The sequence below is a fragment of the Lontra canadensis genome, unplaced genomic scaffold (assembly GCF_010015895.1).
Source record: "Lontra canadensis isolate GAN:19392208 unplaced genomic scaffold, GSC_riverotter_1.0 scaffold35, whole genome shotgun sequence".
Taxonomy (NCBI): domain Eukaryota; kingdom Metazoa; phylum Chordata; class Mammalia; order Carnivora; family Mustelidae; genus Lontra; species Lontra canadensis.
This window is the reverse complement of record NW_022631029.1, coordinates 13521899-13546686: the sequence shown is the minus strand read 5'-3', so window position 1 is coordinate 13546686 and position 24788 is coordinate 13521899. Positions and strand designations below refer to the sequence as shown.

Below are 24788 nucleotides of genomic sequence, written 5' to 3'. Positions count from 1 at the left end.
AAGGATGATAGATTTAACAAAACTATGTCTCAGGAAAAGTATGTGATTTTGTATTATTATAGTTAAATATGTAGCTTATGAATAAATTACCAGTTGAGAGTTTTACATTGACATTACTTTTTTGGGGGGGTGCATTGAGGTAGGATTAGGAACAGTTTGGAAATATTTAGGACTTTTTCAAAATGTAATCTTAACACCAGAAACCTACACTATATTCTCTAAACACACATATGGTCACTTGATCAAATGGATGCTTACCCTCTTTTGGTGATATCTTAGCCACCTTAGAAATGGACTTTGCCTTGAATATTCTCTTAGCTTTTGTCTGTTGATATGACTGAACTTCAAAACTTGAGCCCCTTCCAGCCAAATAATTTGCCCATTTAAATGCTCAGGGTATGGCCTCATTTTATAGTGCCATAAAATGAAATTTAAAAAGCCTCTCCAGAGAGCTGTGATTACCATTTTTTTCTTTAGTTGTTAGCCAAGCTAATAAATATTCTTAGCAGTTCTGTCATCATATGTCCTATAAAACTAGATCTAATGATCAAATCTATGAGAGGATCCCAAGCACCATGGCCTTCTGTACAGCTTGAGAGGAAGAAGTGATCCACCTGATCATTAGACCCTTGGGTCTTCTGAAGCAAGACTTAACACACAGCTCTCAGAAGTGTGGACGAAGAGGCCCTTAAAAGGGTTTGGCTTGCTGAGCATCGCCTGGCTGGCTGCTCAGGGAAGTGACGCTGTAACGGCCTGGCCTGTGGGGCTGTATGTTCCTGGTTCTCATGGAGGATATACCTGGCTGTGTTTGGAGATGGTCCCACGAGCCTCTGTTCTGATACATACATATATGTGTGTGTATTCCAGTTCCTGACCAGTGCCTTTCCAATCTTCCTGCTTTTCTGGCTCCTCAGCATGTCTTCTTGGGTTCTCCAGCTCATGGTCTCTCTTTTCAGAGGTCTCCATTAAAGCCTGGGACCTTTCTCAAATTCTTGACAGCCAGTAATTCATAAAGGGAAAATGAATTAACTCCGTTTTAGCATAGCTGTAGGGCAAGGAGAGTTGTTTGGAAGTGATTGCTGCAGGCTGTTAAGACAGCTACTTAGCTTTCAGGGCTGGCAAGAGAAAGTTGAAAAGTAATGAGTTAACCTGCTAAGAATTTGGCCATTTTAATCATTTGAGTCTGGTTATACTTTGTCTCCATTTATACCAAGTGGGGAAACAGTTATCTTGATAAGCAGGGATTTATCTCACCCCACCTCTCAGTGGCCGCCTGGATTCGGAGTAGAATAGACCCCTTTATGTAGCAAGGGGAATGGGCCTGCTTTGTATGAGTAAGAAAAAGAAAAAAAGCCATTGGTATTTTTTCAAAGTTCTTATCAGCAAAGAGCATTACCAAGAAATCCAATAGGGTAGTGATGACATTCAATTTTATTTGTACCAGGAATGCACAGATGGCTAGAGTTAGCAGCTCTTCATTGTTAGCACATATCTCTCATTAATGTTAGGGGGAATTACAACAGGCCTATCAAAGGGGAAAAAATAGCAGAGAGTCTGCAGTATCAAATAAACGTGCATCATTTTTTGTACAAGGGTCACATACTTTGAATAATTCCCTGCTGTAATTGTAACTTTCCGTAGTTAGTTTATTCTTCTTGCTGAATTTGTATGTTGTCATGGTATTTTTAATGGCCTGAAGAAAAGCATTTCAACAAACTGCCCAGGTCTGAGACTTACAATTAGTCATTGCAGCTTGTGGGATCGTTTGTGAATAGCTCAATCGAGATGTGTTTTTACATAAAAGTTCCCCTTGATTAATTGCCCAGGAAATGCTTCCAGTTCATAGAGATTTGTAAATCTGTATCATAAAATATTCCATTCCCAACCGTTCAGTGAGAAACTTGTGATTTTTTTTTTTAAACCATCATGTGTTCAGGTGTTGCCAGGACTTTTCTTTTAATCAGTTTCCACCAAACAACAATACAGAAAATAAATCTCAACAGCCAGGAAAGCTAGAGTTCTTTATTTCCCTTCTACGTTCAGGACAATACATAAACAAATAGTCTGATTTTCTGGAAGATTTAAATTGAAATGTAATTTTTTAAATAAAAAACAAAAGATCAAATGGAAAAAAAGTCAGTTAATTAAAAATATAGGACTTGGGTTCAGTGGTACCAAAATTCGTAAGAATTGGACACATTATTTTTTTTTTTAAGGATTTTATTTATATATTTGAGAGAGTGCATGAGAGTGCATGAGACAGCATGAGCAGGGACAAGGGGCAGAGGCAGAGGGAGAAGCAGGCTCTCCACTGAGCAGAGAGCCCAACACGGGACTGGATCCCAGGACCTTGGGATCATGACCTGAGCCAAAGACAGATACTTAACCCACTGAACCACTCAGGCGCCCTGACGCATTGTTTTCTAATAGAATGTTGCTTTTCTCATGGGCTGGTCTTGGATATGTTAAATTTTTAGAGGTTTCCAGTTTCTTCAGTTGGGAAAGGGGAAAATCTTTCTTGCTTCCAATTTCTTCTTTGGATGATGCAGAATTTTCATTTTATAAGATGCAACCGGAAAGAATTTGGTATTTATACTAGCAAATGAGCTTACTAGTAATAGGAAGCATTGCCTAAAGTGAAAAATATGAAGTTGAGACACTAATAGAGCAAAACACTCAGTTTTTGCACTTGGGTTCCTTTTCTTCTGCTTTATCTTGAATCTTAAATAGTTTTCATATTGATCTAATTAATATTAATGTTTTTCTCATGAAAGTGAAAAATTTTAATATGAGTTATCACCTAATAGTGTAGGAGAATTAGTCTATACGATGTGAGTTTAAATTGTTTCTCATTTCTAAATTACATGACAGCTACACTTAATAGAGTCATTCGTCATCATCCTGTAGGAACTTTATACAACTTCCACTATTCCCCAAACCTCAGCTATTTACTGGGTAAATGGTTTCCTTGAATGCTGTGTGAGGAATGTGAGAGCAGGCTTCCTCTTGTCTGTCTGTCTTCACAGAGTCTCAGGTGATTTTTAGCCTCCTGTGGTATCTGTTTTATACAATGGATAGAGCCTTTGCCTAAGGGAGAGATGCTCTCATAGGCACTGCTCAGGTGTGTGTGTGAAAGGAAGATAAACATATATGTGTACATGTATGTTTTTGTGTGTAGTAAGGATAAGTAGTATGTGTGTGTGAACTAAATATATATGTGTGTGTGTGTGTGTGTATCTCCAGATGTAAGAAACAGAGTATTTGCTGAGTTTTCTGTGGTAAGAAGAGAAGGTCCTTGGAGCTGCTGACAGGGAGTGGTTGTGATATAGCTTTGGGAAAACAGTCTTACAGCCAAATAATGGTGGAGTTGTTTTTGTTTTTGTTTTTGCTTTTGTTCTTGTTTTTGTTCTTGTCTTGGTGGCAGGATTATTGTGGTTAGCTCTGATAAGAAATTGGCAAGTGAGGTAAATCCAAGAGTAGCAATGATAGGTTAGGAAAATGGCCCGAGTTGTAGTGTCTAATGTGTTGAAATGGAACCCAGATCTGCCTCCTTCTAATTGTAAGAGCCCTCTAAGCAAGTTGCTTGCTTGCTCATCCTCATATTTCTAGTCTATAATGGGGATAACAACACCTGTATCATGCAGTGGTTGTTAGGAATAAACATGTACCTTGTGCAATGCAGAGAGATGCTGATAAAATGCTACTTTCTATAGCATGCCTGCTTAGGAACCTCAGTCCTGGTGGCTGCTCTGGATTTTAGATGGGATTATAGTTCCTTAAAGTTGGGACACCTTGCCCTTGGGAGCTCCAGAAGCATTGCCATCTAGGTGGAAATTAGAAAGGACATGAAAAAACATGAAAAATAATGCCTGTGGATGTTTAGGCTTTTACTGCATCCCTCCAGGTAAAGATCCTGTCATGAGGGGTGCCTGGGTGGCTCAGTCTTCAAGTCTGGCTTTGGCTCAGGTCATGATCCCAGTGTCCTGGGATCGAGCCCTGCATCAGGCTCCCTGCTCAGCACGAAGCCTGCTTCTCCCTCTCCCACTGCTTCTGTTCCCTCTCTTGCTCTCTCTATCAAATAAATAAATAAATAAAATCTTAAAAAAAAAAATGATCCTATCATGACTCCAGTGTGAAACACTAGGTCCTTTCCGGAAATAGTCTGGGCTGGGAAGAAGGAAGCATGAGAAGGGTAGGGAGTCTACAGATAGGCTCTGGAGGAGGCCTCAGAGTTCACTATATTTTTCAGAATATTCTTGAAATGGACAGAGGTCTAAGCTGGCTCTTGGTATTCACTGATTATTTTGGTTTGAGTAACTGTTGTCAAGTAGAAGACCTTGGGGGCAATCCAGAGACCAGGAATCTATCAATTCACAAGAAGGATAAGAGCTGCCCAATATATCTTATGATTGAGAGGTGGCTACGAGTTTTCATACCTTATACAGTGGAGCTAAGTCCTGCTTCACAAACCCAGGAGGACAAGAAATGCCACATCTTTATTTAAAGCCACTTAGATTGGACCTCAGATTGGAGGCCACACAACTAGTAGAGGTAGAGGCAGACATGTGATCCAGGTATCACCTCCAGAACCCCTCAGTCAGCCTGTCACACTGCCTCCTAAGGTTTGAGATTTTAACTGTGGAGCTGAGATAACCCAGGACTTCAGATAGGTACCATCTTCATGGCACTTTGTGAGTCCTGGGATATGAGGTTGAGAGCATGGGAACCTTCCTTTTAACACTTTTTCCATTTGTCATTGAATAAAGACAGATGTCTGTGCCCCAGTGAGCCAGCCTGGATTCATGGAGGACGGAAGCCACTACCCTTGTTGTTCTTTTCCTTATCATTAAAATGGTTGTAAGGTGGCAGTGATAGATCCTTTACTATATGCTGGTACTCTTCTTGTATTATCCCATTTATTTCTCCTTTGAGTAAGTATTATTTTACTGTTCATATCCTGTCATACAGATAAGGAAACTGATATTTAAAAAAACTAATTCACCTGTCCCAGGTCCTTCAGTGAAGAAATGGTTGATCTGAAGTTTGAACCCATGCAATCAGGCTCCACGTCACTGCTCTTAAGGTCACTTTGTCCCACTGTTACTTTTGACCTGTTTCTAGCTTGAAACCAAAAGCTGATTCAGGGCTATCCTGATTCAGCTTGGATGGCCCATTGGTGAAAAGCAAAGGAAGGGCACTTTTCTGCTTCCAAGTAGAATCCTCAGGTTGGTCAAGGCTGAAATTTCTCAAGGAGAGAGCGAAGGTCATGGTCTATACCTCCCTGGGATTAATGAAGTTGCTGGACTACAGCAAAAAGGATGACTTTCTCTAGTACTGAATAAAAGGAGACACTTTGAGCAGCTCTAACTCATGAAACTTGGGGACTGGCTCAGGGGCAACCAGAGACAACTGCTTGTACCTTCCAGCTTACCTGGCACTTCATAGTGATGCCCAGGGTTTTGGACATACCATCTGAGTATGTGTGTGCAAGCCACTAAACTGCTCTGAGCAATCATCAGTCATCCAAGGAAGATCAGGACTTGGCTCTTGTTCCTCCTTGTTCTTCAGTGCTATCTCTGTCGTTTCTAGTCATGGCTTTGGTGGTATCCAGGAATTTTTGTTGTTGTTATTTATGTGTTTAAAAATTAGGATACTTTCAGGTGGTATAGTGAACACTTACGTATTTTATTCATCATGCCTCTTTGTATTAGAACACCCACAACTTGCAGATCAAACATAAACATGATTTCATTAGAAATTGCCTAGAAAGAATCTAAGACTAAAAGGTATATAAAGTAAAAACATTTAAAGAAAAATATTAAGAAGCACAGGTAGTGCATGGTATAGCAAAAGTCATTGAGATGATACACTAATAACTAAAACTTGAAAAATTGATTAACACTATTATTCCTTGGACTTTATACCTCAAAATAATAATTTAGTGGGATCATCCTTGGAGGGGAAAAAGGTTTGGGTCAAATAAATTTAATGAACACATCCTACCATGTCCCTTTTTAGAGATTTATAGTGCACTTCGTAATAATAAAGGCTCTGTAAATTTCTGCAGTATAAGAAACCTGTTCACATTTTTTGTATATCCACAAGACTTATTTGATCTTAACCCTTTTTTGTTTGTTTTTATTTTTTTTAAGATTTTATTTATTTATTTGACACACAGAGAGAGAGATAGATCACAAGTAGGCAGAGAAGCTGGCAGAGAGAGAGAGGGGGAAGCAGGCTCCCTGCTGAGCAGAGAGCCCAATGCGGGGCTCAATCCCAGGACCCTGGGATCATGTCCTGAGCTGAAGGCAGAGGTTTAACCCACTGAGCCACCCAGATGCCCCTGTTTGTTTGTTTTTGCAACAATTAATCACATCCTGCAGAGCCAGTGCTGCCAGAACACTGTTGTAAACCACTGAGTTAGGCCAATATCACCAAGTGGAACTGAAACAGGTGGCATCTCAGTAATGGACTTTGGAAGTGGTTAATTGTGTTGAGGCAATTTTGTGGGGAAGTGGTTTGTTCTGTCTTCTCACATAATTGGAGGGAAGTGGCTTACACCCTTTTTGCCAATAATTCTGCCACGTCGTTACCCTTCACTGATTTTCATTTCATCTGCCACCCACCACTAATTCTGTTTTACTCATTGTCATTTGACTAAGAGTTAGAAGAGATTTGAGTTATGAGAAGAAGAGTGGAAAGAACAGGCATTTATTTTTGCAGTGTGTTGTCATGGGGATAAATACTTGGGAAAGTGTAAGGATGCATAAATTTCCATAACCCCTCATTGGCCATAAGTTATGCCTTCCAAGTGCCTTGGGTTGCACTGGTGAAAATGGGTTGGAGGAAGTTTGAGAAATGGAAAAATGAAGTCTGTTAGGTAGATACCAAGGTAAACAGTTTGAAATGGACAGTAAAAAGATTGTGGAATATTTTTGAAAGATTAGCACAGATAAAGTTTTAAATAATTAAAATTAATTCTATTTTTGTTCTGTTCCCTGGTTTTCACTCCCTTATATAGGCCCCTCCACTTGAATGTGGGCATGAGCTGTGACTTGAATCCGGCCAATAGAATGTGACTAAGGTGATGGGTGTCATTCCCTCGAATAGGGTATGTCATAAGGCAGAGATGGTGGATGGTACTCCCATGATTACTTTACATTATATAAGATTCGATCTTAGCAGACTGGAGGGATTTTCTTGCTGGCCTCGAAGAATCAAATAGCTGTACTGTGAACTGCCAATGGAGAGGGCCACATGGCAAGGAGCTATGAGCAACCTCCAGCACCTGAGGGCAGTCTCCAGCTCCAGCCAATAGCCAGTAAAAGATAGGAACCTCCTTCATTCAGTTGCAAGGAAAGGAATTCTTCCAACAACCTGAATGAACTTGGAAGCACATCCTTTCCCACTTAAGCCAATGGATAAGAAATGCATGCTGGCTAACATCTTGATTTCAGCCTGGTAAGGTTGGGATCAGAGGGACCAACCAAGCTGTGCCTGGACTTCTGAATCACAGAAGCTGTGAGATAATAAATGAGTGTTGTTTTAGGCTGCTAAGTTTGTGTTAAGTTGCTGTTCAGCAATGCAAAACTGGTTCAGTGTTAAGTCTGAGTTATCTTTCATTTGGTTTGATAATCTATACCTCAGACCAGATCCTAAAGAGAATATAATTTATTGATGTTAGTGTTTGCCTCCCTCTTAGAGAAAAGAAGATTGTAGCTCTCAAAAAGGAACATGTAGGTTTGGCTAGAATGCCCCATTTACTTTTGTGACAAAGATCTCATAATAATGTAAAATAAAACTATCTTATTTTCATATGGCATAATAGATAAGCCCATGAGCTTTGGCATCATAGAAATGGGAGTTCAGATTCTGAGTCTTCCACTTATTAATGTATGATGTATGATGTTAACCTCTCTAAGCCTCAGTTTCTTCGTCTGTGGAATGGGGATAAAATTACTCTCCATGTAAGGATTTGGTTTTGTTTAACTGAGGCTGTATATGTACAGTGCTTTAGCGTAGTTCCTGACCCTTAATATGACATCCAAAGACAGAGTGTGTTTTATTACTTAGCAATATTTTAACATTGATTTCTGATATGAAATAATATAGACTCTGACACATTATTTCTGTACTTTAATTTGGAAAACCAGCATATAAGATTTTTATCTTTTTATACCTCTGCTTTGTTTTACGTCTGGGCTGCTGCAGACCCATTCCAGATTGGATGCAATAAAAATAGGTCTTGCATACACCCAGTGCCCTTGTGCTCATAGGTTGCTTTGGCTGTATATTGTCTGGGCAAATCGCCCCCAACCTCTGGCCAGACTGTGGAATGTTGGTTTCCTCCAACATTAGCCCCCTGGGGGTCAATTTTCACAGTTTCCATATGTTTTTATATTACCCCAAACTGTAAATACAACTGACACCCTACCAAATTGGCCCTAATGTGCCTATGTCTAACAGTGGAGTCGTAGGCTTTTAGAGGAATACAATACTCCCTGGATTTGTGGCAATTATAGGAATGTTTTGTTTTTTAAAGTGTTTAGATTCTTTTTTTTTTTTTTGAGGAGAAGCAAATGATGTGCAAGAAGATATGAGTGGGAACAGGGCAGGAGTTTTAACCTTACGTCTTAGCCCTGTCTTGGGTTTGCCCCCGTGATTCCAGAAGTTCTGTCCTAAGATCTGTTACCTGTTATCTGTTATTGTTCTTGCCCTTTTGTTTTCCTCTTACTTTCCCTTTTTGTTGAGCGTCTACTTATTTTTATCCTCATTCATTTTATCATCTCCAAATCCTTTGTCTCTGATTAAATCTGTCTGTTCAGGAAGAAGAGCCAAATTCATTATGATGCAGCGAAGTTCTAGGATATGAAATACCCTAAATATTCCTCTGTGTAGATTCACCCATAAAACCAAATAATCTGTTCAGAAAGTGGTCACATTGAGGTGAACGGGTTCAGAGAACGGAAATTAACAGGGAAATTGCATGGCGTCCTTGTTGGTTTTGCGTTCTGCTTCGTAGCTGGGTCTTCATTTCAGTAACCGTGGCTGCCACCGTCAAGTTTGAAGCTGTTAAGCTCCCACCTTCCATTCCAAGGCTCCCCTGGTGGAAAGCAAATATTCTTGGGTAATTACCTCATGTAGATCTAGTTCTCTAATAGCCAACCAAGTTCCTGCTCTGGGTATCCTCTAAAGTTTGGAGTGGTGTGCCTTATAGTGGCTGGGCTACAGACCAGAGATTGTATCCTGAGAATTTCCATTGCTGTTCCCTCGACCTTTCTGGGACAGCCTCGGAGAAGAGAATGTGAGAGTTGTGTGAAGGAGCTCTGAAACATTCTCCACAATTGGGTGGCACAGCATGGAGGTTAAGAGCGTGGTGGTGTCCTCTGGAGCCAGACTGATTGAGAATCCTGCCTCTGTACTTACTCATGCTGTAAATTTGGGCAGTTTCCTCATCTGTAGGAGGAATAATCAAAAGGCCTGCTTAATAAGGTTGTTGTGAGGATTAATGAGCTAGTAAGTACAAGATGCTTAGAGCACATCATGTGATGTGAGCATTTTCTAATGCCTATGGTTATCATTACTACATAGCAGTATTAGAACATGTCTAGACCAGCGTTCAGCAAACTCTGGACCATGAGCCAAATCCAGCTCTGCCACCTGCTCATGTAAATAAAGTTTTATTGGAACACAGACATGCCCATTTTTGTAGCATGCTTAGGCTGCTTTTATGGTACAATGACAAAATCGAGGCAAAGTTGAATACTTTCCACTTGTTCCCTTACTCTTTCCACATGGTTCACAAAGCCTAAGATATTTACTAGCTATATCTTTAGAGAAAAGGTTTAGCGATCCCTGTTTTTAGACTTCAGAAAGTGTAAATGAGAAAAGCCATCAGTCTGCATTGAACTATGTAGACTTTTAAAAGCCATCTGTTGAATATGAATTAAGTTACAAAAGAGATACTGGGTCATTTCTTTCTTGTATAGCCCTGTAGATCTTCAGTTTAATTTAAAAAAATTACCTTTGTAGGAATATAGGAGTATCTGGATTGTTATTGTGTTGGCATCAGGTAATAATGCCCAGTTGTACTCACCAGCAGTCCAGTTTTATTTCTTTTCACTTTGACTGGGTACCATTTCATTGACAAAAAGCTGATATTCATTATATGAGATTAAATTCTTCTTTATAGAAAGTGTCTTTCTTAAATATAAGAGGGCAATATTAATTCATATAAATCCCTAGATACACATTCCTAAATAATTTTATGGGTTCACATAAAACACAAGGGAACCTGTTTCATCCTTTGACCAAGTAGCTGCAGGTTTTAGAGTTAAATTCAATCCAACAGAAATCTATTGGTGACAGTGGAGTAAGAATTGTGCTAGGTTCTTAGAGAAGAGAACAAGACAGTTGTGATCACTCTTCAGACGATACTTAGAGCAGAACAAGGAAGGCATTAAAGGATCAGAAATGTGTTGCATTCTGAGCAAGGCGTATAGCATAATTTGGGAATTTATGACATGAGGATCCAACCTTCTATATTGACCAAGGCTTCTAGGAGGATATCCTAAGAGGGATACATATGAATTATCTGCGATGAAAGGGCTGAGATAAGAATTAGGTGGAGAGGTTTCTAGAAGAGGAAAATAATGTGCAGGCATCCTCAGGATGGTAGGACTTGGTATATTGAGGGTGTAAATGGAAGGCCAGTGTGGCTGCGGGGAGCAGGATGAGATAAGACTTTGAGAGGCAAGAGGTAGACCTGATAGAAGTCATGGGAAGAAGCATGGCCTTTTCCACAAGGAGTAGATATCCAGTGAGAAGTTTTAAGCAGGAGAGAAATATGATCCTGTTTGTGTACCAGACACTCTGTCCCCTGTCCTGTGGAGAATGAATTAGATGGACCAGTTGGAGCTGGCATCCTCACCCAACTTGGAGGTGATGGTAGCTTGGACCAAGGAGGATGTGGTTAGAAGTTGTTCCTTCACTCTTGTGATTACCTCCAGATTGGACCCTGTGATGGCAGTAATACCTGTCTGGTGATAGAATAGCTAATAATTAAAAATGCAAATATATGAATCATTACAAGTTGTGGAGCATGCAGTCGAGGAGGTGCATGGAGTGTGGTCATAGCAGTTTTGGTGAGAGAGGATGTTGTTGGATTTGATGCCCAGAAAAGTCCCTCTGCAGAGGTGACATTTAAGCTGAGACCTGAAGGATCAGTCAGCCATGTAGGAGGAGCCATGGCTGTGAGAGGAAGGACAGGTGGGGGGCAGACAGAGAGCACTGCACAGGTCTATGCCCTCTAGTGGAAAGCAGCTAGCATTATTTGGAACTGAAAGAAGACTGGATTCTGGATTCTGGGGCTAAAGGTGAAAATGGTTTGGGAGGACGCTGGTGAGATCCACAGATGTGTGATTCGGTTCTCTGGGAAATGGAAGCCACTGGAGGATTCGAGGGCATGATCTGACTTGTTCTGAAATACTCACTCTTGCTGCTGGGTGGAGAATGACTTAAAAGGGACACAAGAGGAGAAGCAGGAGACTGGTGAGGAGAGAGGAGCGTCATGGTTTAGGGCAGAAAATGATGGTGACTTGAAGTGTTGTGGTAGCAGGAATGATGGAGAGAAGGGGTCTGCCACTCTGTTTCCCTATCTGCATTTCTGCACAGTCAGCTCTCAGCAGGGCATCAAAATACCGTGGGATAGATGGCGTCATGGTGTACTGAAGTAGACAATGTTTGTGAGGCAGGTCAAGATGGCAGGGGATCCTGCATTGGGTTTTCCTGATGGTGAATCTGCTGCCAACTCTGACCATATGGACTGAGAGGCCTGAATATATGGTCCAGTCTACAGTGAGAGGAATGTAGAACATCACAGTACATTTATTGTTTGACATTGAGGAAAAATAGTCATTCTTGGGCTACCATTCATAGACAGACAGACCTATATGACCAGTCTGTGCTCTCTGGGTCACCAGACCTACATGAGAGGCCAACAGATAAGAAATTTATTTGATGATTAGTAAATGGGAGCCAGACTTGTTGGTTATGTGACCCTTGTAACTGTGTATGGTCTGCTAGCCAGGAAGAGTGTCTTGTTATTAGGTGCCTCTGGATTGAACATCAAGTCCTGAAGAGGGTGAAAAAAGAGGCCGGCCTTTTACCATTTCCCTTTGAGTTTCCTGTGGGTGTGTGCCAGTCCTACCAAATGCATCTGAGGAGGACAGGGGGCATCAGAGAGCACCTGACTTTCTCCTTGGGGTCTTCTATAGGAGACCCCCACCATCTACTCTCTTCAACATAGGCTCTCAGCTGTTGGGTTCCACTTATATTTAGGGTGATGATCTATTATTGTTTGGGGGAGGAGATTCTTCAGGGCCAGAATAATGGAGAACAGTTGAAGGAAGTCAGCTCTTTAGAACTTCTCCAGAGTGAACTATCTACAAGAAAAACAAACCCTTTTCTTGCGATTGTGACCACCTTCTGCTGTGTGACCTGCTTCCTAGGGTTTCCCAGCTTGGGCAGGAAAGTCAACAGTGAAGGGTGCATATGTAACAGGGAGGGTGCATATGGCCTCTAGAAGAGGGTTTGGGTTGGGAGAATTTAGTCCTAAGTCATGTTGGAGCGAAGTCCTAAGACCTTGGCCCTACTTGTTGCTCTTTGTCAGGAGGAGAGATGCATTCAAGTAGGCACAGCTGGCCAGATACTTTTTCTTGCAGGAAGGAATATTATGCTCATGACACTTAGCACATTTTTATGTGCTATAAAAGTATCCTTAGAATAGTTAATATGGCTTTCTAAAATTTATAGATATGCTGGAATACTGAATGGTATTTATAAGCTTTAAAAAAGTGGAATCATCTCAGTGGTTAAAAGTAAAAGCCTTTATTATCAGAAATTCTGCATGCAATACTCATTGTCAGCTTCCATTGTGTGTGTGTGGCCCATCTACTTGTGCAGTCACTTTAGGATCCCAGCTCACTTACCCATTCTTGTCGTGACCTTCCTGCAACACTTCCCATTAGTATCCTAATGCCTTCCAGGAATGCAACTCATCTTATTACTAAGGAAAGCATACTGGAAGCTAAATGTATGACACAAAGGGTTTGATAATGCCTTCCAAAGTCCATTGTTTGAGGCATTTTGAATACCTGCCATTCTGGTGTGGGAAGCAAGACAGTAAATATGTATTCATAACATTACACAACACATGATCATATTTATATTGCGAGCTAAGAGTGAAACAGAGAGGGAACATGCTGGAATCTGTTCTAAACATTTTACCTGCACTAACCTATCAACTCTTCACAGTAACACTATGAGTTATAAACAATTATTTCCATTTTATATATGAAGAAGCTAAGTTGCAGAGAGGTTAAGAAACTCACCCATGGTCACACGGCTAGAGGGTGATGGACTTCTGATGAGAGCCCAGGAAGCCTGGCTCCAGAGTTTATGCCACTAGCTCCTGCCCTTCAGTGGTTCCTGGAAGATTCGTATAACCCAGAATTATTTTCCAGGGGGGTTATACCATTTTACACTCTCAATTATACTTACATCTGGTTATTTAACCAAGAAATATGAAACATATGTCCACAAAAAAATTAATACAAGAATGTTCATTATAACTTTATTCTTTTTATAATTTTATTTTATTTGAATTCAATAAATTAACATCTAGTGTATTATTAGTTTCAGAGGTAGATTTCAGTGACTCATCAGTTGCGTGTAACACCCAGCGCTCATTACATCACGTGCCGTCCTTAACACCCATCACCCAGTTACCCTGCGCCCCCATCCATCTCTCCTCCATTAACCCTCAGTTTGTTTCTCATAGTTAAGGGCCTCTTATGGCTTATCTCCCTCTCTGATTTTGTCTTATATTGCAACCTTATTCTTAACAGTAAGAAAAACTGTAAACAGTCCAAATATTCATTTAACAAGGGAATGGCTAATCAAGCTGTAGTATATTCATATAATGGAATACCACTTGATTTCAGCAAAAGAAGGAGTTTAGGGACAATATGAATGAGTCTCAGAAACCTTATGCTGAGTCAAAGAAGTCAAACACAAAAGGGCATTTACTGTATAATTCCATGTATACGAATTTCAAGAACAGACAAATCCATGCAGATAAAAGTTGGGATAGCACTTTCTTCCAGTCTGGGGACAGGGACATGCGGCTGGATGATGGCAATGCTCTATATTTTGATTGGTCAAAAATAATTGAGTTTTACACTTAATATCTGTGCATTTTCTTATACATATTTATGCCTCGCTTACACACACATACACACACAAATGCATACAGTAACACATGAAAACACCCCCTTCTTCCCTGATCTATTCCCTTCCTCAGTGGTAACCACTGTTTACAGACTGGTGTGGAGTTTCCATCAGTTTTCATTTCAGTGGATGTGTGTATATATACATCCAAATAGGTTTTTATATTTTAACATAAATAAGATCAGACTATATGGATTATTCTGCTACCTGCTTTCATTTTTGATTAGTGATATGTCTTGAAGGGTTTTCCATGTCCATACTTAAGTTTTGTCTTAATTTTTTAGGTTAGCTTGGAGTTCCAGAGTATGAATACACTTGATTTCTTCAGCCAGTCTCCTGCTTGACAATTTGGCAATTTTCAATTTTCACTTTGACAGTGCTATAATGAAAATTTTATACATAAATATTTGTGCATATGTGCAAGCATTCTTGTAGACTACTTTCCTAGAAGTGGGTTTGCTTGGGCAAGAGGTATGGACATTTTGGTGGATACTGCCAAATTGGTTTATAATTTTGCAACCAATTTTTGTCAATTATACTCTTTCTAACCACATATGACAGAGCTAGATTCTGGCCTTCTCTCTAACAATAGACATTATGAATCTTTAATGTTTTTGAGAGTACATAGGTTAAAAAAAATGGTATCTTTTTCTGCTGAGATTTAAAAAAAGAGAAGTTTTGATTTTCTTCTTTATGTAAAATATACACATGCATGTATGTACTTCCCGCTCCACACTCCTTCCCACCTCTGTAATTCTGGAGGCCTCAAAGCCTGATACTTTCCCACCAGCAAGTTAGGGAATACTTCCTAATTTTAATTTTAATTTGATGGATTGTTCTAGTGAATAGCAGGATTCTGTCCTCTCTGACATTCTTTATTAATATAGTAGCCATAGTTGTTAATCTTGATATCTATTGGAATTTTTTATTTTATTTAATCCAAGCTCCTTAGTGATGGCTGAATTTTGAAAAGTGACATGACTTGCTTTATGAAACTCGTCAGTCTAAGCTGAATGATGAAAACTGATCCTACCACTGGACTCTCTAACTAACCTCCATTTGCCCCTCCTCCGTAATGGCTTTCTTAATAATTTGCATATTGAATATATTTGTAATGGTGTTTCCCTGAAGGAAAAGTGCCATCCCAAGGAGACTTTATTTCGGAACATGGAGCAGGTCAGTTTCTGGCAGAGCTTTGGAATCTGAGTTGCCTAGTAAGTGGGAATTTGGGAAGTGGCTATCAGTGATAATTCTCTTCTGAGGCAGTATTGCCAGAGCGCTTTGCATTCTGCACCCCCAGGGGTTCTGCCTTGCTGAGTTTAGCACAATAGAGAGCTGTACTGAGTTTAGCCCAGTTTATTTATGCATGTGGGTTTACTTCTGCAGGTGGGGGGAGATGCAGGGAGTGATAGGTCACTGACAGATTTTATTCTTGGAGATGCTGGAATTATTACTAGCAAAAATCACAATGGTCATTCCTTCAAGAAGTGTCTAGTGAGCTTCTGGGGTGGGGGGACTTTGTCTTCACCAGGAAATCTCATATTTTTAAATTTCATGACTTCTGTACCTGCCTCTCTCTCTTCCTATCTCATAAATTGCTGTTTCAGCCTATGCTTCAGGTAGCCCTGGGGCTTCTCTGAGGGGTACCTGAGAGAGTGACTGTCTAGAGGTGAGGCTCTGCTCCCCTGTCTCTCCCACCCGTTGTCTTTTTCCTACCTCTGCCAGTGCTATACTTCTCCTCTTTTGGTTTTCAAGTAAGCTTTTACTAGAAGAAAGAGTTCTGCTGCTAGAAATATATTTGAAAGCCATAGCACTCCTGCAAAGAAGTGTGTATATATAGGTATCTGTTGATATTCTTGTGTACAAAGACAAGATGATTATTTTCATCACCTTGCTCTGCATCCACCTAATTGGCAAAATCCTGAACAGTGCCATTCAAAGCTCAGCTTTTCTTTTCCAATCACTAGTGTCCTACTTCAGGCCGCATTTGAAGGAATGGTTGGAGAATATGGAGGATAGGCCTCCATCATAATGTCCAAACTTCAGTTACCCATTATTCTTAGTCACTCATTTATAATTCAGAGAAGCTTTAAAGGATGCATGGATTTGGAAGTTTATTTTTTAATTTTTGGATTGAAAAATACTGCAGTATCCCTGAAAGTAAGATCTTTGTATTTTCAGACTGCTTTGGGAGAGTTCTTTATGCAAATGATATTTGCAATAATAATCTATTTTCTTTTCAGTGGTACTTGGGAACAAAACGTTTTAGCAGTTGGTTTTATTTAAGTCTGTGCTTCAAAGTTATAAAAAGTATTTCTTTATAAAAAAAATGTCCTCTACTTATACAATCTTATTAATAACACTGACCTCTCCATCACATCCTATTATTGGACATGGACCTTATTTCCTGAGCTGGGAAATGTGCTTGCCTCGGGTTAGTATGAGTTTTGGAAATACTATATCCTTGTTCAGTTAGGAAGCAAGAGGTTGTTCTCAACATCTTTATAGGAACCAAAAGATAATTTTCTAAAAGAAGATTAGCATGTAAACTTGAGTTGGTAGTTTCAGATGTGGATGTTACTGTATTGGGTAAAAAAGAGGAAATGTCAGATAAAATTTATCTTTTTATCATTGATAAAAGTTATCCAATCCAAATGTTGATGGTTAGATCTCTCTCACCACAATCCTCATAATAAATGTCACCAGAAATTGTTAAATCACTGCTTCAGCCAGTACTGTAAGTTTCATAAGGACCAAAATGTGCAGAATATTTTCATCAGCAGGATTTCTTTTAGATGATCATTCAGCTTAATAAGTTCTCTTGACGTTCATTTTCTTGGAGTGAGAGTGAGTAGGGGACTATATAATTTTATGAGGACAACAAATAAACATTTCTTCTTAAACATGGCTTTCATTTGATTAGTAATTGTTTTAATTTGACATGTTTGCTGTGTATCATGCAGTTCTCATCTCGTGCACATTTCCTTGAGAACAGTGATTTTCTCTTGCTTTGGGAGTCAGAGCTCAGTGACAGAGGCTGACTTAGGAATGCCTGGGGATTGGGGGCGGGGGAGAGTTCGAAGGATCCCAGAAGATTCTGTTTTGCGGCCCTCCTATTTGGAATCAGTGCTCCCAAGCCCTCTGTACTGCCCTCCTGCCTCCTCACGTGTGAGATTAGATTTATACCAGCTGCCATGGACATGGTTGCCTAAATCTGTGGAATGTTTTGCTAAACGCTGCTGGTGAAATAGTCCACGTTAAACCTAGAACTCCTCCTCCCACTATTTTAACCCATCCTTTGTCCTTAGTCTTTTACTCACTTGATCACTTTATGATTTTGCACTTTGACATCCTATAGATTCATTAAGAACTTTTATTCCAAGCACCAGGGCTTTACATAACATGATGATTAGCCAAAGTGTTATTCTGTTTGAGCTAAGTGATGACAATGTATTTGATTGGAGCCTTGTAATTGTTATTTTAAAATCAAAGTAATGGATTATGATCTCAGAATGGGAACATGATCCAAAAGAATAATAATAATTAGATGAGCAACCACTTAGAAGAAAATAAATGCCCCGTCATAGACCAGGGGCCTTGTGTTCCCCTGAGTACTGCCTACCTTTACAATCCCAGGTTCTCAGGGAGAGTGGGTTCTCATCCCCCTTGCCCTGGGCTAGCCTTACTGCAGCCTTCCAGTTCCTTGAAGTAGTTGGTCCCTTCTTGCCTGGGGAATTTCACTTGCTGCTCCTTCCACTTGGGGAGCACCTCCACTGGTGATTTCTTGGCTGGTCACTTGGAGTGTTTCCCATTGTCTTGCCTCCTTAGGGAGATTTCTTGGCCACAGTACCTAAAGTCATCTTCCTGTCCCATGCCTGTCCACACATACAATGCACATCATCATCTGTCACAGCATGTGATTTATTTCCTCTCCTTTAGGAAACCTAAGTTGTGTCTCCTTGATACTGGTCTGTCACTCCCACTGGACTTCAAGCTCCATGAGTTGGGTGAAGACTATACATGTCTCATTCACCATGGCAGCCCCAGTGCCATCTTGGCACTTGGCATTAAGTGGGTGCTCAATACATACTTGTGGTTGAATTAATGGAATATTCTAAAGTTCCAACTTTTTCTGAATCCATATCAATATATTCTATCTTTAGTACTTCTGTTGTGATAACATATGATCTTCCAGTGGTTGAATTTAACCACAGTCTGCTGACTTTTCTCAGGCATATGAAGGATCAGAATAAGAAGGTGGCCAACCTCAAGCACAACCAACAGTTGGAAAAGAAGAAAAATGCCCAATTACTGGAAGAAGTCCGCAGGCGAGAAGATAGCATGGCTGACAACTCACAACACTTGCAGGTGAGCTCAGGCTTCTCCTCTTAAAACCTAAATAATAAAAGATTGACTGTCTCTGATATATACCCATTGGCTGTGGAAAAATACGAACAGAAATGGGGGACTTGCCTTAGCTTTGAGTCCAGTAGTAGCAGTGTGCTCCCAGAGAACCCAATAGGTCTTTATAGCTGTGGGGCATCATTATCGGGATGGTGCCCAAGAAGAGCTGATTATGGTGGAAACTATAATACTGCACAGTCTATTGGTTTCTATACCTCACTTTAAAAGGTAAGGACTGTGTTTATATAGTTGGCAAGAAGCTCAAAACATAGAAATGTCCTCCTTTTAGAATTATATTTCAGTGGTTTTGGCGTTAGTAGAAGGGAAATGTATGTGTATTATCATAGAAGGTATTTGAAAAAGGAGGCATTAAGTTGATCTCAGTTTACAAAACTGGTTTTGTTTTGTTCAGAACTCTGAGGCTCTCAGACAGATCATTATTCTGTCTTCTCTGTGTAATATAGTTATCTCTGAATGGACAGCCCTATCTCAGAAACCAACTGGCTGACTGAAAACACCAATTTTTCCTCATTAACCATCCCTATTTTTGGCAAAGGAGCTCTCCTCATGTGCTCAATAAAACATTCAAGCTAAAACAGGGCATTTGCTTTGAAGTTCCTTTATTTATTCCAGTGTGCCTTTAAACAGAACAGTTCAAGTTCAACTTGGCCGGAGTTCATGTTAAATTTTGCTTATTAATTAGTGTCTTTCTCCAGTTATATATTAGGTTTCCTCCTTGGAGATAGAAGGAGTTAGATAGTTTTAGTATGTATTCAGTTCATCTTTTTAATTGACCAAAAGGGAAATAAATAATTATTCTAGAGTAGGAAATAAAAGGAAATGTCTTGCACAGAGCATGGCACATGGAGGTTACTTAGTCAATATTAGTTTCTTTTTTCTCTGTGTCCTAGAGGTGCCTTAATGGTTTCAATCAAGGCACTTTGCCCGGATGGTTGATTTGGTTAGAACAATAGTAGCATCAGGTCCTTTGTTCAGGCTTGGGAACACCTGAGCATGGACTGGTAGCTTATTCAAATCCACAGCTTTCTCAATATTCTTGTCCCAGGATTTGGGTCTTAGTTTTCCCGCCAGTCATATGACATATTAGATTGGAACCTGGAGACTGAGATCACAAGAACTAAAACCTATAGAATGTTTTATTGCTTTGCCAGGCAAATATTCTTTTTTTTTTTTTTAAGATTTTATTTATTTATTTGACAGACAGAGATCACAAGTAGTTGGAGAGGCAGTCAGAGAGAGAGGGGAGGAAGCAGGCTCCCCGCTGAGCAGAGAGCCTGATGCGGGGCTCTATCCCAGGACTCTGGGATCATGACCTGAGCTGAAGACATGGCTTTAACCCACTGAGCCACCCAGGCGCCCCCAGGCAAATATTCTTATTTGTTCCTCACCACAGTGTTGGTGATTTTACATTTGGTAAACTGGGTCAGCCTTCGAGAAACTAATGTAGAGGAATAATCACTGTAGTAGTTATCATTTACTGAACTTTTCAGTATACTGGGTGCTATGTAGCTTACAGCACCTATTTAATTCTTTTTTTAAAAAGATTTCATTTATTTGAGAGAGAGAGAGCAGAGCGAGTGAGAAAGAGCACAAACAGGAGAGGGAGATGCAGACTTCTGCTGAGAGGGAGCCTGAGGAGGGACTCGATCTCAGGACCCCCCGGTATCATGACCTGAGCAGAAAGGCGGATGCTTAACTGACTGAACCACCCAAGTGCTCCAGCACCTATTTAATTCTTATGAGTTGGGTTAGTTGGGACCCTTAGCTTGATAGGAACACAAGTCAATCTGAAGTAAGCAAAAAAGGGAATCAATTAACTGAAAAGGCCAGGTGGACTGCAGGCTACACTCAGATATTCCCACACTGGCATCAGGAATCTGTCTCCATCCTACTCATAAGTGTGCTTGGCTCTTTGTTGCTTTGATTCTTAAGAGAGCTGTCCACAGTGATGCCAGTCATGGCCACCAGCAGCCAGCCTCCAATGTGAGTATAGTCATGCTCAGAGAGGAGAAACCATCTTTCTTAGTGATTCTAGCAAAAGTTCAAACTGAAAGAAGGGGTATATTGGCCAGGCCAGGATGTGATCACCTGGAGCCTAGGGGATACAGGTTAGCCACACCCAAATCCTATGGTGACCTCACACAAGAAAGAAAGGAGTGTGTTACTAGAAGGCGTGCTGCACAGTAGAACCGTAGAGATCCACTATAGCCATCTTATGGGAGAGATAACCTGTTATCCCATTTGATATATGAGAAGAAGGAGGCTCTGAGAGGTTCCATAACTTGCCCCAAATTACTTAACTAGTAAGTGGCAGAGCCAGGACTCAAAAACTTAGATCTGACTGTCTTTAGATGGTGAGAGTTCGGGAACAGAGTTCTAAAAGAGGGTGACAAGAAAACTGTGGAGTGGCAGAGAGTCTTCATGGAGCAGGTGGGGTTAGAGCTGACGTGGGAGGGACACAGCCATAGGGAAGGCACTTCAGGCAAGAGAACTGTCAACAAAGGTGTAGAGGCTGCATAGAGCAAGCTACAGGAGGGCACAAAACATAACAGACTGATTGACTGTAGTGTCAGTTTTCAGTGAAGTTAGTGTTACCATCTTTCTTTAACTGACTCTGGGGCTAGAGTGCCCAGGATTCATTCCAAGCTTCAGAATTTACTCGCTAAATATCCTTGGGCAAGTGACTTACTCTTCCTCATTTCAGTTTCCTCATCTGTAATATGGGAATAATAATAATTGCATCTACTTCAGAGTTACTCTGAGGATTAAAGAGTCAATGCATACAAAGAATTTAGAATTATACTTGGCACAAGCTATGCTCACAAGTATTAATGATTAATTGTTATTATGATAACAAGGAAAAGGTAAAAGGAACATTTTGTGAAATTGTTGTCTATGGTATGCGTGGGCATTTATACAGTTCTACTCTTGATATGTTTTGAGCATCAGACTTGCTGTCTTTTCTATATATAGTCATTTCTTTTCTAAGGACACATCTAGTTATGGAAATTAATGTCTTGCTTTGACTCATGAACTTTTGCATAGCAATATTTTTATAAGGGGCCTCTTGATAACTACCTCATAGACCTATTCATAAAAGATAGCATGGTCTGGAATTGCTTAGTTGCATTCCTGACCACCCCAAATAAAGGATAGCATTTGAAATGCAATAAAAACTAATCACGATTAATTTTGATGAAAATGTCTCTGGTTAAGGTTAATAGAGAGTGAAACTCCCACTTTCTTGGATTGTTAAGCAGATGTACTCAGATGCAGTAATTACTGCCTTCTGAAGACAGAACTATACTTTCTCAGGGCATTTGCTTTTTTAATATCACTGTTGTTTTAGGTATTTCCTGTTTATGAGTTAGCTTCTTCAGCCTTTTAATAAATGTCTGTCAACTGGGATCCAGTTTGGTTGGTTGGAAAGTTGGTTGATTGGTTAGTAGTTGTGGGATTGGTTAGTAGTTGTAGTTAGTAGTTGTTAGTAGTAGGATTGGCACCTACTAAATTTGGTTCATTCTATTCTAGTTTTTTGTAAGGGTTGGACGTGCTGACTTAATGATTTTGATCAACCAAATAACTATCATATCAAAAAAAAATCTCAGGTACAGTATTTTCTCCAACAGTAATAGCTGTTGGATGAGGTTCCAAAGGAGAAATTGAAGAGATTCAACTAGTTATAAAAATTGGAGGCAAAGTTGAATGAATGTATTCAAACCAGGACATAACAGCAACAGGCAAAAACTGGGCTATTTCAGTCCAATCTGGATATGCAGTCATGCTAAGAAACATTTCACAAACCCAACCTTCTTTAGTTCTTAGGTTTATAGTTTTATGGAAGGAATTGCAAACTCAGATGCCTCCAGGGTCTAGGCTATTAGAGTAAATAAGAAACAGGTTTTCATGTAAGAAAAAATTATGATGTTTCATTCTTTTAGCGTGTCTTAATTTAAATTTTTGGTAGAGATGTATCAGTTAGCAATTGCCATAATAATGCTGTGTAGCAAATCATCCCAAAGCTCAGTGACTTTAAGCATCAATAGTTATTGTCACAGATTTTTCAGAATGACCAAGTGCTCAGCTTCTCTGTGGACTTAAGTGGGCATTTCTGTTTCTCACTGCAGGTCTGTGGGTGGCTGGGGCAGCTCCATTCTGCAAATGTTTATTCCGAGACTCAGGCTAAAGGCAGTCATTGCCACTGGGGAAACTCTTCTGATGACAGTAGCAGGGCACAAGAGAGTAAGCAAAAACTCTCAAGGTCTCAGACGGCCTAGACCTAAACTGACACTCTGATTTTCACAACCACGGCCCCACCACTCGCCAAAGCAAGGCACATGGGTGAGCAAATTAGTGGGGATTAGGGAAGTATACTCTACCCATGAAGAGACCATTTTAAAGGGAGGAAGTACAAGGAAGGGTGAGGACTGGAGACCAGACATTGAAACTATCAAAAGAGACAACATTTGGAGAAACATTTCTCTACATAAGAAAAAACAGTAACATAAACATAATGAAAAGTTACTGCTACAGGGGCGTTAGTATATGGATCTGATAGAGGGTGGTAGGGACTGTAAGGAACCCAAGGACCCAAGGCTCATCAAAGGGATTGAGACCATTAAGCTTTGACCGAATGCTGCCAGAAAGGTGAGCCTAGGGTTGAGGGACCATTCGATTGCCATAAAATACACATTCTTATGTGAAATCTATAGATTTGGTGCATTTTAAAAAAACACTCTGGATCTAGTGAAACACACGGGCAGATGAATTGACTATTGCTTGTAGCCTCTACTGTGCATCCCTGTACTCTGGTCCCACTGGTTTCACATGATGTAAGTAAAGAGACTAGCACCCTGGCTAGCTCAACTTGATCCATTCAAGAGAGGGGGCAGTTTAATGTAATTGTCCTGAGTCCTTTTTTTGTCTGAAAATACCTTGATTATTATTCCTCAGAGGAAATGCTCACAATCTATAAGAATAGAGAATTTCTTGAATTAACTTCTTACATCATACTTTGGAGAATTTGGCAAGGAGAGCAGGAAGGAAAAGATCACGAACCATGGAGCTAAACTGTTCAGTTTTCAAATAGTGGCCTTTAGTATTATTAGCTCAGGACTTTGAGTAAGGTAGGGAACCTCTCTGACTCTCTTATTTTTTCATCTATAAGAAGGAATTACAATCTCTATTGCCTTGAGAGTGTTAAATAAGATGAGCTTTATGAAAGGGCCTAGCGCTGCACCTGATCTATGTGGGGTTCAGTTCCCCCAGAGAGACTGATAATGAGCATTTAACCATAGAAGACAGTGACCATGGGGAGTATCGTCCAACAATTCCTTTGCAACTGTTTTATACTGATGAGTAGTACAGATACAGAGCACACACCAGTAAATGAAAGTTTCCAATAAAGCATTAAACAACATATTGGGCAATAAGGAGGAAAAATTAAAACGTTTTTCAAGTTTATGTTGAATTGTATGTGAAAGGTAAATGTAAAAGATCATGTTTTTTGGTATAATTCTATAGAACTATTCCCCACGACACAGATTATGGAGGATGATATTTATGTCTGGCCTTGGGGCTTTGGGCTTCTGTGTGTGCCATTAGAGACTGCATGGAGATTTTTCAACAAGGCGTCTTTCCAGAGATTCACACTAAATCGTCATTACCAGAATGGGATGCTTTCCCACCCCCTACCTCCAACCTCCAGCTATTTCTTGCTGTGTAAATATGCCAATTTGAAATCCCATTGGACATCTTTGTAGAGTTTGGCTGCATTTTTCCATGTGCAGTTATCGAGTTAATGAACTAACATTCTAAGAAAGGCACAAGCCAATATTTTATGCTCTTTTTCTGTTGTATGTCTGCAGAATTCTCTTCAATTTATTGCCTGAAAACTAAAGTCTGTTCTTGTGTGCTTCCGTTTCCAAATTATAGGTTCCCAGGGAACTGTAAAGTTTCTTCTCTGCCAGTGGTTAAACCCGAGTGTGATCAGTTTAAAAAGCAAATGAATGTTCCCATTTATTTTTGTCCTTCTAGTAGAGTTCTAAAAAATAAGAAAAGCTAGAAAGACAATT

At 40.1% G+C, this 24788-nt stretch overlaps 1 protein-coding gene across 4 annotated transcripts in view; it reads left to right on the top strand.

Moving 5' to 3' along the window:
• ERC2 (ELKS/RAB6-interacting/CAST family member 2) overlaps positions 1-24788 on the top strand; it is a 907860-nt gene that overhangs the window by 471191 nt on the left and 411881 nt on the right. For all 4 annotated transcript variants that reach the window (XM_032868346.1, XM_032868345.1, XM_032868344.1 and 1 more), the window contains one exon: positions 18522-18657. In XM_032868346.1, the coding sequence (XP_032724237.1) occupies positions 18522-18657 (136 nt within the window). The remainder of the gene's footprint in view (positions 1-18521; positions 18658-24788) is intronic.